This window comes from Mesocricetus auratus, unplaced genomic scaffold, assembly GCF_017639785.1.
Source record: "Mesocricetus auratus isolate SY011 unplaced genomic scaffold, BCM_Maur_2.0 Super-Scaffold_6730, whole genome shotgun sequence".
Classification (NCBI taxonomy): domain Eukaryota; kingdom Metazoa; phylum Chordata; class Mammalia; order Rodentia; family Cricetidae; genus Mesocricetus; species Mesocricetus auratus.
Genome location: NW_024429184.1, coordinates 64,232,199 through 64,247,615, shown reverse-complemented (window position 1 = coordinate 64,247,615; position 15,417 = coordinate 64,232,199). Strand labels below are relative to the sequence as shown.

The following is a 15,417-nucleotide window of genomic DNA, read 5'->3' as shown; positions in this document are numbered from 1 at the left end:
CTTGCTAGAGGAGGCCATTATGAGCTTGGAGAGAAATCTGGTGTCAGGGAAACTCCCAGAAATCCACAAGGATGACTCCAGCTAAAACATCCTTTTCATGGACAGAAAGGTATAAGTCCTTCCCACTTCCTAACTTGTCTGCCTTAATTCTGTGTGAGCCTCACAAGGATGATTTTATATAGGTATTGTTACCTTTGGCCATCATTTGCTAGGGCATGGACACTCACAATTGTCTCACAGTTGGAAGAAGCAAGGGTGTCAAGAAGCCTATTTATTGTATATTGATACTCAATAATCAAGAAAATCCTCAGTCAACAACAAATCTCAGCAGAAGACTGGAGTCATCTAGGCAAACTGGGAAACCATTGTTTTCCAGCTGGAAACAATAAAACCCATCTCCTCAGTGAGCAACTGAGAATTCTGAAATTGTACATCACATCTTCCAGTATTCAAAGACCTGCCATACAGGCTTCACACAGTGGCCACTTAGCGTATTTGTCATCAGAAGCAATTGCCATGTTGTGGTCATTTCCCTGGTAACTGTGGAGAGACAGAAGGAAGATAATTACCCACTAAAGACACACAATGGTAGGGTCTACAGAATTCTTGGGTTAGTTGTTCAACTATGAGGGATTAAGTGTTCAACTTAGGGACTCAAGTTAAACTTTTTCAGTTTTTAGAGGACTTATACAAATTTTATTTCTCCAAATACCTTATTATTTAAGAATACAAGGCTGTCCCATCTTTGTTGTTGATGCTGTTGTTTTGTCTTATTTTTGTTTGTTTTTCAAGACAGGGTTTCTCTGGATTTATCTGGAACTCACTCTGTAGACCAGACTGGCCTTGAACTCACAGAGATCCACCTGCCTCTGCCTCCTAGTACTGGCATTAAAGGTGCTAGCCTATCTTTTGACTGCATTATGTTTTGAAACTCCTGTAATTTTAGAAGAATTTGGAGACTTTCAAACTGCAGTATATTGATTTTTTTGTGTTTATGCTAGTGAGAAACATGATTTGTGAAGACATATTACCATATTGATTTGTACTGTTTCAATTCTCAGAAATATCAGCCTGTTCCTCCTAAGTTAATTAGTGACTTCATGTACATTTAAGAACATAAAAAATTATTAAAGGTAAATTTCATAAACCTGCCTAGCCTTCTCTGATATTTAATAAATGTTTACTTGAACTTAAATGTACTTACAAGTTGTGTCTGCATTTGAAAGAAATGCTATCTCCCCCAGAGAATCTAAAGTTGTCAAAGTGATGGTATCATGGGCTTCGTTTGTCCATGTGTGTGGGACCTCATTGCCTTCTGCAATATTGTACTTTTCTTTCTGTCCCTTTCTGACTTTTTCAACCTGTTTGCCTCTAGGGAGAAGACTCCAGTGGAGGTCACTGTTTGAAATCCTACATGGAAGAAGTGAGTTTTAAGAGGACCTCACAAACATAGCATGCCATCAGTCTATCATGTGAGATGAATCATTCACCTGGGCTTTTCCTATCCATCTTCTGGGCTCCTAATGTACATCTGTTCACTGTCCATATTTAGAAAAGCACAATAAGTAGTGTTATCAAAATTGCTTTTGTTCCTCATTGGTAGAGAGATACTTCCTATCCAGGTATCCTGAAAATGGAGGAGAAAGTCCATGAGTCTAGTGCTGTCATGTTTTCATTCACAAACATTTGTTGATGTACTGGTAAATGAAAAACATATGTTTTGTACTAGGAATGAGAAAGAGAAGAAAGAAAGAAAGAAAGAAAGAAAGAAAGAAAGAAAGAAAGAAAGAAAGAAAGAAGAAAGAAAGGAAGGAAGGAAGGAAGAAGACACGATCTTATAATAGGTCTTGCTTGTCATGGTGCTATTTGCTGTACCTATTAAATTGTAAGGCACATTCTTGGAAAATGCCTTAGATTCTTGAGTTTATTTGTGAAGATACCGAAGAGTGTTCTGTGTCACAGAGCTTTGCAATGACTGACAGGCATTTGGAAACCTCAGAACTTCTGCAGAGTTCCTGAGACCTGAATCAAACCTAAGGTGCCCATTAAGAAATCAGTATGACTCTGGTTTAGGGTTAGGACCCAATGTTTGGATTGAATGCTACTTCTCAATAGGAACCTACCTGCTTCTGCACTTCTTCCTAATTCAAGAGTCTGTCCAAAAGACCTCATATCTCCTGAGCACACTGTATAGTTCCTATCAGGATGATGCATGGGTACTGAAATTCTCACTTGCTTCCAAATACCACTAGGAGATGATGTGGAATGCATTTTCTCCATGGGTTTGCCTATATATCCAGAGATAATTGAAGCTTTTCAAATGCACAAGAAGGAGTAGCAAACTATTGATAGGAAGGAAATAGTTAGAGAGATGTTTGGGTTCACAGACATGGTAAGACTGGAATATAAATACTAACTTTCAATTTAGTGAATGTGATGAAATATATTTGAACAATTAATGTTACACACAGGGATGACAAAATAAGTATTTTTCCCAGATGCCCACCAATGGAGTAGCCATTTGGACATGTAAACTCTCGAACCCAGCCTCACCTTTGTTGGTGGGGTGATGGAGGTGTTTTCTTTTTTTTTTTATGGTTGTTGTTTAATAGCGTGACTTTCATATATATAAACATTTCACCTCTGAATAAATTAAGCCAAATTGGGGGGTGGAGCACTAACTCATTAAAATTGATGAGACAGCCACACAATGGATGTTTTCAAGTCATTTTTGAGCTCTGCACTGACAGCACACCCAGATATAGCCTTAGAACAAGGAAATATCCATTTTTTTAAACTATTTACTCTCTATATATATTTAATTTATTCATCTTCAAGATCTCACTATGAAGTCCTGGCTAGCCCGGAACTCTGTAGACCAGGCTGGCCTCAACCTCAAAGCTCTGCCTGCCTCGGCCCCCTGAGTGCCCCCTGGATGTACCACACGACAACAGGTCACACTGGCCCTGGCGACAGCTGCCGGTCCCTTCTGATGTGCTGTCCCAAGCAGAGACCCCAAGAGCAAAGAGGTGTGGACAAGGGGTGACCTCACTGGGCGGCAAGAGGTCTCCCGGATTTCAGCCTCACAGACAAGCGTGCCATTTGACCATCTCGGGAAATGAGGAGAGCCACCACCGACCAGTGTTTGCTTAGTGTCTTCACTGCATTTTCTTAACGAAACAAAACAAAATAAAGGACAGAAAGAAAGAACCAACCACTCAAGTGAACAAAAAGGAAAAAAAAAAAACACACACACACACACAACCCAGCACAGAGTCAACAATGGACTTTGTTTCTTTGATTTATTTTTCCAATGGCAAAAAAGACAAGATTGTCCTTATCACTGAGGATTCCTGTCCCCTCACCTTGCCCACTGCTCCCCACCGAAGGCTGCCAACACTCCTCTAGTGGCATTGGGTCATACGCCAGCCCCCGTTGCCTCCCGGCGGCCACCCACCACATGCCGGGCAGCCGATGGAGGCGCCTGAAGAGCTTGCGTCAGGGAGTGGTTTGCCAGTCACAGATAAGTCCCATGAGGTTTTGTGAGTCTCGGATCCAAGGAGACACGCACGCACAGCTGCAGCCCCTTGGCAGCGACAGAGGCCAGCTTTGTATTGGGCGTTCCCAGAGTCCCCCTGAGCATCCTGGTCCCCCTTCCCCCCCTCCTGTCACCTCTATGCAGGGACCTTGAGGGGGCGGTGAGGTGGTGGCCATGATGCCTTGTGCATGTGTGAGTGTGTGACTGTGTGGCAGTGTGAATGTGTGTGTGTGTGTGTGTGTGTGTGTGACCTGTATTTTCCAGAGCAGCAGGTGACCTGCCATCTTACCTGGCCAAGTTTCTGTTCTCGTCCCCATGAAGTCAAGGTGGGGTGGACAATGACCTCCACATCCCTCAGGGCTTAGAGTCCTTGCCACCACCTGTTCTCAGATGCCAGTGTGTGGCAACCCCATCTTTCTTCCATACCTGATCCTAAGGCAAGTTCACAGAGTCTGTTCCCAGATGGCATCGGCTCTGACTTACCGTGTAGTTCCCTGGTCCTGACAGTCACCTGTGGTCACTCCTCTCCCCGGGCCTGACTCTTGAGTAGGACCCTGGGTCAGGGTTAAGTTTTGAATTTACCTTTCCTGGTTTAACACCTGGTTTTTAATTTTATTTTTGTTTGTTTTCTTGGTGTGTGTATTTCCTAATTTATTTACCTCTTTTTCCCTTTTTTTTTAATTAAAGAGCAAAACTTTTTATTACTTTGTAATTTAAAAAACTGAAAAAAAATTACTGAAGAACTTTGGGGGGAATTCTTACTTTTTTCCTGTGTAAACACTGGACTTTTTTGAGCTTTATCGTGGTTGTTAATTTGAAGTAATAAAGTAGAAAAGGACAAGGTGATGGAGGTGTTTTCAAAGAAAAGCTGAGATGCCTCTTGCTTCTGGTCTAAGGCTGTGAAGGGAGACTACTGAGGTGTATATGGGTCATTGGCTACAAACCAAGAATAAGCATGTTAGAATGAGATTTATTATTTAGGCCTTCTTATTAGAAGTGCTTTCAAAGGCTTGCTGTTCTAGTGTGATTTCATCATCACCAGCTGGAAGATTCTTAGAAACAAGTAATTTCAGGATTCACCCAGTACCAAGGACTCATTCATCTTCTTGCCAATCTTGCTAAGGTCACAATGGGTTGATAAATACCCTAAGCTATGAAAAGCAGTTCTTTCTGGTATGATTTCTAAAGACTAAAATCATGCATTGAGGAGGCCCTTTCCCCATTCTGTATTCTAGAAAAAAAGGACAACCTTATTAATACATTGGAGTTTTGAGGACTCATCTGTTCTCAGTCATGTTTTGTTTGTTTGGGGAAGATAAATCCCTTTGCTTTATGAGATTCATTACTGACTCTCCCTATGTGCTTTATGACAATGTGTGAGCCACACATATCTATCACCATGTTTCATTATTGCAGGGTGTTTTCATTTCATGTTGGTTGACTTTTAAATGCTAGCTATTCATAAACCAATAAATCATCATCACAGTAAAACTGTGTGGTCTTGTTTAGTGACTTAAGAATTAGTTAGTAGGGTTGTTTTTCCAAACTTTTTTGCATTTCGTCTTTGAGAAGCATACATTCAAATTCTCCATTGGGAACCTGCTCCCAATGTGAAACATCAAATGACATTAGTTCTAATTTTTATTTATTTATCTTGCTTGCACTTTTATTTCATTTTTATCTTCAGATTGTAAAAGCAGTAAAACAAACAAAAAGAGTATTTGTGAATATTAAAATAAAAAAGGAGCTTACAAACATTTGCTTTTATTTAGCACAAAATAGAACTCAAATAAACCATACTGTTAATGTTTTAATACATTTAACATTTCTTTTTGATCTGTTAGTAACTCTTTACAGATCAAAGTCTCTGTTCTTCAGGGATAACAGGAACATGCCAAAACATATAAAAGCAGTGTACAGTATACCAACAGGCAACATCAAACTAAATGGAGAGAAAACACGATTCCTGTAAAATCAGGAACAAGACAATGCTGTCCACCCTCTCCATATCTCCTCAATATTGTACTCGGAGTTCTAGCTAGAGCAATAAGACAACAAAATAATATCAAGGGAATATAAATTGGAAAGGAAGAAGTCAAATTTTCACTATTTGCAGATGATATAATAGTTTACATAAGTGACCAAAAATTCTACTAGGGAACTACTACAGCTGATAAACAGCTTCAGCAAAGTGGCAGGATACAAGATTAACTCAAAAATTCAGTAATTCAACTATACACCGACTATAAATGGGCTGAGAAAGAAATCAGAGAAGCATTACACTTTACAATAGCCTCAAACAACATAAAATATCTTGGGGTAACACTAACCAAACAAGTGAAAGACCTGTGTAGAAAGAACTTTGAGTCTTTAAAGAAAGAAATTAAAGAAGATATCAGAAAGTGGAAAGATTGCCCATGCTCTTGGATAGGTAGGATCAACATAGTAAAAATAGCAATCTTGCCAAAATCAATCTACAGATTTAATGCGATCCCCATCAAAATACCAGAACAATTCTTCACAGACTTTAAAAGAATAATACTCAGTTTTGTATGGAAAAACAAAAGATCAAGGATACCCAAAACAACCTTGTAAAGTAAAGGAACTTCTGAAGGCATCATCATCCCTGACTTCAAGATCTATTATAGAGCTATAGTACTGAAATCAGCTTGATATTGGCACAAAAATAGACAGGTAGACCAATGGAACCCAATTGAACAACCCGATATTAACCCATACACGTATGAACATCTGATCTTCGACAAAGAAGCTAAAAATATACAATGGAAAAGGAAAGCATCTTCAACAAGTGGTACTGACATAACTGGATGTTGGCATGTAGAAGAATGTGACATGAACAAAACTTAAATTCAAATGGATCAAAGACCTCAACATAAATCCAGCCACACTGAGCCTCTTTGAATAGAAAGTGAGAAGTACCCTTTCATAAATTGGTACAGGTTAGGTTCCTGAACCTAACACTAGTAGCACAGACACTGAGATTCACAATTAATAAATGGGACCTCCTGAAACTAAGAAGCTTCTGTAAGGCAAATTACACAGTCAACAGGACCAAACAGCAGCCTACAGAATGGGAAATGATATTCACCAATTTCACATCTGATAGAGGGCTGATTTCCAAAATATACAAAAAAATTCAAGAAGCTAGTCACCAAAACACTAAATAATACAATTAAAAAGTAGAGTACAGAACTAAATAGAGAATTCTCAACAGAGGAATCTAAAATGGCTGAAAGACACTTAGGATATTTCTTAATATCCTTAGCCATCAGGGAAATGAAAATCAAAACAACTCTGAGATACCATCTTACTCCTGTCAGAATGGCTAAAATCAAAAACACCAACAACAGTTTATGCTGGAGAGGGCGTGGAGAAAGAAGAATACTCCTCCACTGCTGATGGGAGGGCAAACTTGTACAGCCACTTTGAAAATCAGTATGGCGGTTCCTCAGGAAAATTTGAATCAGTCTACCGCAAGATCTAGCAATCTCACTCTTAGGCATAAACCCAAAAGATGCACATTCATGCAACAAAGACATCTGCTCAACTATGTTCATAGCAGCATTATTTGTAATAGCCAGAACATGGAAGCAACCTAGATGCCCCTCAACTGAAGAGTGGATAGAGGAAATGTGGTAATAGTACACAGTGGAGTACTACTCAGCTAATAAAAAAAAAACAATGGAATCTTGAAATTTGCAGGCAAATGGACTAAACTAGAAGAAACCATCCTGAGTGAGGTAATCCAGTCACAAAAAGACAAGTATGGTATGTACACACTAATATATGGATTGTAGACAGAGAGCAAAGAATTACTAGCTTTCCTACTGCCAGAGATGCTAGGAAACAAGGTGGACCCTAATAGAGACATATGTGTTCCCCCAGAGAAGGGGAAAGGGAGAAGATCTCCTGAGCTAACTGAGAGCACAGGAGGAGGGGAGAGGCAATTATGAAAAAGAGAAGGGGAGAAAAGGAGGGGGAGAGTAGGACATGAGGAATCAGGAAGATTGAGTCAAGGGAAGAATAGAGGAGACCAAGAAAAAAGATAACATAACAGAGGGAGCCATTATAGATTTAAAGAAAAATCTGGCACTAGGGAAATGTCCAGAGATATACAACTAAGCAATAGTGGAGAGGCTACCTTAAATGCCCTTCCCCAATAATGAGATTGACAACTACCTTATACGCCATCCTAGAGCCTTCCATCCAGTGGCTGATAGAAGCAGAAACAGACACCCACAGCCAAACACTGAGCCAAACTCTGGAATCCAGTTGCAGAGAGGGAGGAGTGATGAGGAAAGGGGTCAAGGTCAAGCTAGAGAAGCCCACAGAAACATCTGACCTGAACAAGAGGGAGCTCATGGACCCCAGAATGATAGTTGCGAAACCAGCACAGGACTGATCTAGACACCCTGGGTGTCAGTTAGGAAACCTGAGCAAGTTACTGATGGAGGATCTGGGTTGGACACAGTTAAGATGAACCCGCAACCTAAACAGTTAAGAAGCTACAGAGAACTTCAGACTCACATCAACAGTGTCTGAAACGTTTCAGAAAGCAGTCACGACTTCACGAAGGTGGTGATGGCCAGATGACAGAACACAACAGCACAGGCAGTGTGAACTCACTTAGGGTGACAAGTGGCAGCGTTGCTGTCGCTAAGGGCGTCAGCCAGGAAATACAGTACTGAAAACATGAAGACTTTCCCAACTCTTGGGCTTGGTTTGCCAGATGCACCATCTGAACTGATTCTATGCAACACAACAACTCTGAATCTCTTCTTACACCCATGCAGGCTTGTCTGGCTTCCTCAGTGTTGCACTCTATGACCTCAGTGTTAATGAACTTCCAGCTATATTTCTGATGGAGAAGACACATATACTTATATAAAGTTATTAGTATGCATTTTTTCTTCAGATGTATCAGATTTTGGAAAATCAGATGAACTATTATTACTATCATTGCTTCTACCCTTTAGGGAACTAGACATTTGCATTAAGTTTTGCAAAACAAAATCCCATTTTGCCATTGATATTTGCCATTTTGACATTTGTTGTTAAATAACAATTCTTAAAAGATTATCTTCATAGCTCTCACAGAAATGCAAAAAGAAGTCAGGGCTGGAAAGGTAGCTCAGTCACTCAAGTGTTTGCCTTGTAAGCAGAAGGACAGTTCTGTCCCTGAAGCCATGTTAAAAGCAAAACAGCTAAATCTGGTGGAGGAAGTTTGTAGCCACATAGCTGGGGAGGCAGTGACAAGCTTGACCCCTTGGGTCAGCCTAGCCTGTTTGGTGAGCTTCAGGCAAAGGAGAGACCTTGTCTCCAAAAGATAGTGGATGACACATAAGTAATGACACCTGAGCTTGTCATCTGCCTCCTTCCCCACACATATTCGCCCCCACATACATGTGCACATGAACACACACAGAGGAATGAATGTCAAATTTATAAAACTAACAACTTAATGAGGGAGCAAGTTAGATGGTATAGCCTTTCATATAAAAGGGCAAGTAAGGAATGCTAAGATGACATCATAAATAGATGCAAAAATAGAGAAATTAAACCCATTTCCATAGGCGAATGAAAAATTGCGTTTTCAATGGATGCAGTTTGCATCTACACAGACAGGAGTCATTTGTGGTGTTACTATTTTCTATAAAGTAGACAGTGTGAAAGAGCAGATGTCAAAGGACTCACAGACTCAAGAGACTGGGGAAATGACTGATTTTTCATGGACTACAGTAATTTTCATTCTTTCCTCTGGGGAGGAAGTCATCAAGCAGAGAGCATTGCACAGTGCTGTGGCTTGCTCACACAGTGTCCAACACAGAGGAACAAACAGAACACACTCAAGTTTCTGAATTAGTTTGACGTCATTTTGTGTACTCTCTTTCTCTTCTACAATTCATCATATTTTCTTCAATTTTGCTATGCTTTTTTTCGAAACCTATGTATTAAAAGTTATAGCTCCCAGATTTAGTTAATTCTCTCTTCATATTTTTTAATTGCTTTTTACAGTTCCCAAACAATTGGGCTGCAGAAACGCTATTTGCAAAAAAAGAAATTAATGACTTCAGACTAATTGTATGAGACATTTTGTTAACAAGTGATAGAAGGTAGCATTAGCTTTGCTAGCTTAACTATATAAATGACTTAGAGGAGATTTTGCTTTAATATAAGTATAGAATTAATTCTTGTCACTTGAAACCATCTATGAACTATATCTGGAGCACAGTAATTTTATATTATGTACATCATGCTTTAAAATAATATTACTTTTATTTATCCCATGTATGTGTGTTGGCATGTGTGTATAGATCAGACCACAAATTTCACATCTTTCTTCCCTTCATGTAAGTCCTAGAGATAAAACACAAATTATCAGACTTGATGGCGAATGCCTTTGTCCACTGAGATAACTCTCTTGCCAATCTTATGTACACCGTACCTTATGGATCATCGTTCTAGAGGGATTCCGTTCAAATGAAACTAAAGAAACCCATCTAAAAACATAGGAAAATTGTCAGTACATTACTTACATGATCATATCCAAGGGAAAGAAATGGCTATTTTATTCATAATTAAAATGTTGACTTCAACAAAGTATTTTTTCTTCTAAATTTACCGAACTTCTGTGGCAGATTGTCATAAGTCACAGATTTCAGCATTTGAAGAATCCAAAAATAAGTGATGCATTGGCATAACAATACTGCGAGTTTATAAAGCTCTTACCCTGCTAGTAGATGGAAGGAACTGTTGATTCAGGACTAGTAACTGCCCTCCATGTGATCCACATAACTTGTTCCCACCACTCACTGTCCCTTGGGATTTGCTGTACTTATGGCAAAAATATTTTAGAAAAAGGTTGAGTGGCATTTCTTCGAGAAGCAGCCCCAAGAGCTTGCTCTTTGGACTATGAAAACAGTTGTACTACACTGAGATGTAGCTTAATATCCTGCAGAAAATTACTGAATAAACTTAGCAAGAAGAACACATCAGCCCTTGTTTTTGAAAAAATGTTGAGGATTTTGACCTCTTGACCCCATCACAAAGAATAATAGGCAGACTGATGGGTGAACTTCAGATGTGTGGCACTCTTGCCAATACGAGGTAGGCAGATTGGGGCCTTCTATTTCTAGCTCTAGACCAGGGAGAGCAAAAGCACAACACTGAAATCATCGAATAGTAATACTTGCTTGATCTTCATGATACTGTGTCAGCAGTGTAAGGTTCTCCCAAACCCTGCTGAGCCCCATTCTTTGTCTGCTTTATACCACTTGCAGTAACCCAAGGCCAGTCTAAGGTTCAAGGCACTAGAATAGGAAGCCAGTTGGTGATATTGCTTAATAATCTTGAACCACTGTGGAAAAATAACAAAACTGATTTATTAGTTATATCCTTTCTTTTAAGAGAATGTATTTTAATATTTGGGAAAAGAAGCTAAGCAACAAAAATACTTTTAAAATTAATAAATATTGTTTTCCTTGGTTTACTTTATACTTTCTGTTTTAATGAAGGAGCTCTGACTTTTGATTTCTCCTTAGTAAACTAAAATAATTTTTCATTTGTTTCATCTTTAAACATGGGAGATTGCATGATCTGCTTTTGGAATTTCAGCAATGTGGTTTTCCCTCTGTGTTACATGAAACATTTTGAAATTTGAAATTGTTTCTCCATGTATACACACACACACACACACACACACACACACACAAGGAATTTGAAACCCAATGAACCTAATATTTTCATATTTGCACAGCTTCTTTGGGCAGTTGCACATAGTTGACAAGAATTTAAAAAATAGATTAAATCTGGTTTACATGTAAGTTGCATTTTCTAAGATTGTTTAACTTATTTTTGTGCTATATCCCTCTTCAATAACCCACCTAGAGTCTTTCCCTTTCACTGTTCTGAAAGAGTTGGAACCTAGAAATGGCCTGCTTGTGAAGTACCAAGCCTTATCTAAACCAAAGCTTTCACCCTTTCCATCTTCTCTAAGAGGGGTGATACAGCTTGAGTCTGAAATGTCCACAGACTTGTGTTTTGAATGTTTTGTGTGGGACTGGCTTTTCTTTTAAAGTTGTGGTCATTAGGATACAGGGCTTTTGTGACAGAAGCAGGACACTGAAGGGGGCTTTAAGGCTTTCCCTGTTTGTGGCTGTAGCCTGCAGTCTTTATTTCCTGGCCTACTACCACAAGAACATCCATTATAAGAACTACTACTGTCATAGAGCAAGTGTCTCTTTACCACCATGATTTCTCCTTAAGTTTCTTCTGGGAGGTGTTTCCACAACAACAGGAAGAAGAATTAACACAGAATCGAATTCTTCATCCCTGGGGCAAAAACATTCACTGTGGAACTCACATTTGAGAGGAATTTACATTTCAATCCAACTCACAGACTGTTTTTAAGAGTTGATGGCAGCCTCAGCAAACTTTGGGGCCTCCAATACTAGATCAGTATTTATCCCTGGAATCCAAAAGGACTTTGGGAGCCCATCCCACAAGAAGGGATGCTCTCTCAGCCTGGACACATGGGGGAGAGGCTAGGCCCTGCCCTGGATGATTTGACAGACTTTGGAGATCCCCCATGAAGGGCCTCACTCTTCTTGGAGAGTTGAGTGGAGATTGGTTGGGGGGCTAGGGGAGTTGGTAGGGGGCGGGGGAGGAGGGGAGGGAGAGGGAGATAGGATTGACATGTGAAAGCAAGCTTGTTTCTAATTTAAATAAAAATATATAAACACACACACACACAAAATGTTACATGCAAAAGACACAGGATTTTTGTACTGCAAGTTCATGTCAATATGAAGTAATAAAAGTCACTAAAAAATAAAGAGTGGATGGCACAAAAAAATCAGGCTATTTTTTTTAAATGAAAATCATTTCAAAGTACCATGTTTCTTTACTTAAATTAAGTTTTTATGTTAACGTAGTTTTAGAGTCACAGAATTATTTCAAAGACAAAGCAGAGTACCTATGTTTCTCCCACTCAGATTCCAACTAGAATTAACACCTCATATCATTACGGAATACAGTATGGGACATTTGTCAAATCTGCCCATTGTTCGTCCATTAGTAATGCAATCTACACATTCTTCAGATTCCCATGCCACACGCTGGGTTCTGAAGGGGAATTTAGCACAAAAACAAATCTGCTTTATTCCAGGATCCCATGAAGGGATCTACATTTCACGTTACAACTCACTGTCTTTAGCTTTATTGCTGAGAACCATAAATAGACTGACATAGTGTATTCATGAAAAAAAAAACATAGAAGTAAAATCCCATTTCGATTGCTTCCTACCCAGGGTATGTAAAACCATGTAACCAGCTGACAGCCCTTAATTGTTAGACTTGCCATGGCGTTTATCAGTTTACTCTGCTATGAACTTAGGCCTTATTCTCTCCATTTCTGTGCTACCTTTTAAATTGAAGTCAGTATACAAAACTCAGAGTTGGAGTTATTTTCGAATTTAAGGACAGAGTGCTGTGAAAAATGAAAAATAAATGATGCAGGATAGACATTGGGGTTCAAGGTAAAGATCAGGGAAGCAAAGCAGTCAAGCTACTAGAGAGAGAGCTCTTACCTCTAAAAGGGTTGGGGTTTTCCTATTCTCAACATGACTGGAGAATGGAGGCCTCTATCCTCAATATAGCTGGAAAATAAATGCTCGATACTGAGACCTTGCTCCTATCTTATATAGCTCCCTAATGCTGGGATTAAAGGAGTGTGATCCTAGGTGCTGAGATCATCTTTGTGTGAGCTGTTTCTCTTTAGGACTGAATCAGTCTGTGTAGATCTGGATGACCTTGGATTTACAGAGATCCATCTATCTCTTAATCCTGAATTCTAGAATTAAATATGTGTACCGCCACCTCTAGCTTCTGGCTTCTGGGATTGAAGAAGGTGTGTGCCTAGCTTCTATGGCTTGTGGATGACTTTGCTTTCTAAATCTTCAGGAAAGCTTTAATAAATCATAATGTATCACTACAAGTATGCACATGGATAATCCAAAGTCATCCTGTATGTGTATTTGCATGTGATCATGCACTCACATTCTTTTGTTGCATCTTTTATTGCTAGCAATAAGGATTCATAGATTTTTTAAATTTTGTATTGTGATTAATAACCCAATGCTGGTGTAAGTCCATGATAAACTTACCAATTAAAGTACAGCTCCTCTATGATGTCCATTTATTCTCTGAGTTTACGTACTTTAGATACTTCTAGAATGACTTGTTTAGCGTTTTATTTTCAACCCCTTTAACTGTGAGTGGCCCTTTTACCTTTTATTCATTTACATACTTTCTGCATAATTCATTGTCCAACCCAAGATTCCCTGATCTTTTCCAATGGAGCCCATGAAAGGTTCCATTGCAGCTGGTTCAGTTTCAGCCAGTGTGCAACATCACGAATTTAATATAACACCATACAGCACCATTGTGCTACCAGGAAATGTCCCTGTTCAGCACTCCCCATTTTTCCATACTCCTGAAAAAACTATGTTTCTTGGAAAAGTCTACACAGGGACTGAACACCTCCAGAATTTACCATCAAATCAAGGATTTGTATGTTTATTTCTCATTTATGGAAGCTATATTAAGCAAAACAAACATTGCCTAGTATTCCATGTTTCTTAGAATTATGAGAATCAAGGTTTAGATTTTTAGCATTTGTCAAAACAATACAAAGCAAAGTATCCTAAGATGGAGGAAAAGGACATTAAAATGGTAGAAAATAAATGAATTTCAGAGGCCAAGTAGCTGAAATGACAGATCTTATTGATTTTTACATTTTAGTAGTTTATTTTAATTAAAATATATAAAAAGGTTTTTTGGATTTAAAATTTTTATTCCTATTTTTTTGGGGAGAGGATGAATGAATTTACCCTCCTTGGCTGATTGGCTCTTTTCTTTCTAATGTTCTTCCTCTCTTTCTTATTTTCTCCTACATAATTGCTTACTTGGTGGGTCTCTATGTTGTTGCAGATACTCTTCATAGGTTCTTGGAATATCCAGTTACAAAAGCTACCTGCGCCTTTGAGGAGTCCATATTACTACTAAGGCAGGAAAATATGAATGGATACTTATTATATAGTAATTTTATATTGATCTATTAATTTCACAAGGAAATTGAGAAGGAACTTGCCTTGTAGGGCCAGGGAAAGCTCCCAGTTTAGATGGCGATTAATCCTTGAAAGAGGGTTGTCATGAAGGAGAGAGAGATAAGAAAGTTCAGTATAAAATATCTTGTTAATTAAGAGCTGTGGCAATATTGAAGAACTGCCAGATAATTATAGCTAAAGATTTACAGGTGGGAAAGAGACTGTAGGGATTCAGAAACCAACATAAATTATATTTTATCCATGGAATGATGTGGCAGCCACAACAAAAAAAATTATAAGTGAGGAAATGATAATGCCAAACAACTTGTTTCAAGTCTCACCCCGAAATGACTGATGAAGAAATCTAGAGAGCATATAAAAGCTGTTCCTTGAAATTTCATAAATGTCCATTACTGCAGACAAAATGAGAAATGATGAGTTATGTGTAGTCACTGACAGAAGGGAAAGAGCAGAGTAAGGAGTATATGATAAATATTTCAACTGAAACACAGGATTGAATCTGAGTGGGCTTGTAAATATCTGTAGTCCTGGCTACTCAGGAAACTTGTGTAGTTGAATCCTTTCAACTCAGAAGTTTGAGACCAAACGAGTAAGACAGTAGGAATAACAAGAAGGTAGTGAGCCAATACCGAGGGTGTAACCAAGGGAAACAAATATCAACCATCCTAGTCACCAATCTTCTTAAAGAAGTTAAAGATGTTATGTTATTAAAGGCACCTTTCATCCAATTTT

The 15,417-nt window shown here is 38.8% G+C and overlaps 1 protein-coding gene across 4 annotated transcripts in view; it reads left to right on the top strand.

Annotated features, from left to right (window-relative positions):
* CUNH8orf34 (chromosome unknown C8orf34 homolog) overlaps positions 1-15,417 on the top strand; it is a 383,946-nt gene that overhangs the window by 349,362 nt on the left and 19,167 nt on the right. For all 4 annotated transcript variants that reach the window (XM_040741439.1, XM_040741438.1, XM_005066755.4 and 1 more), the window contains one exon: positions 1,376-1,423. In XM_040741439.1, coding sequence (XP_040597373.1) covers positions 1,376-1,423 — 48 coding nt within the window. The remainder of the gene's footprint in view (positions 1-1,375; positions 1,424-15,417) is intronic.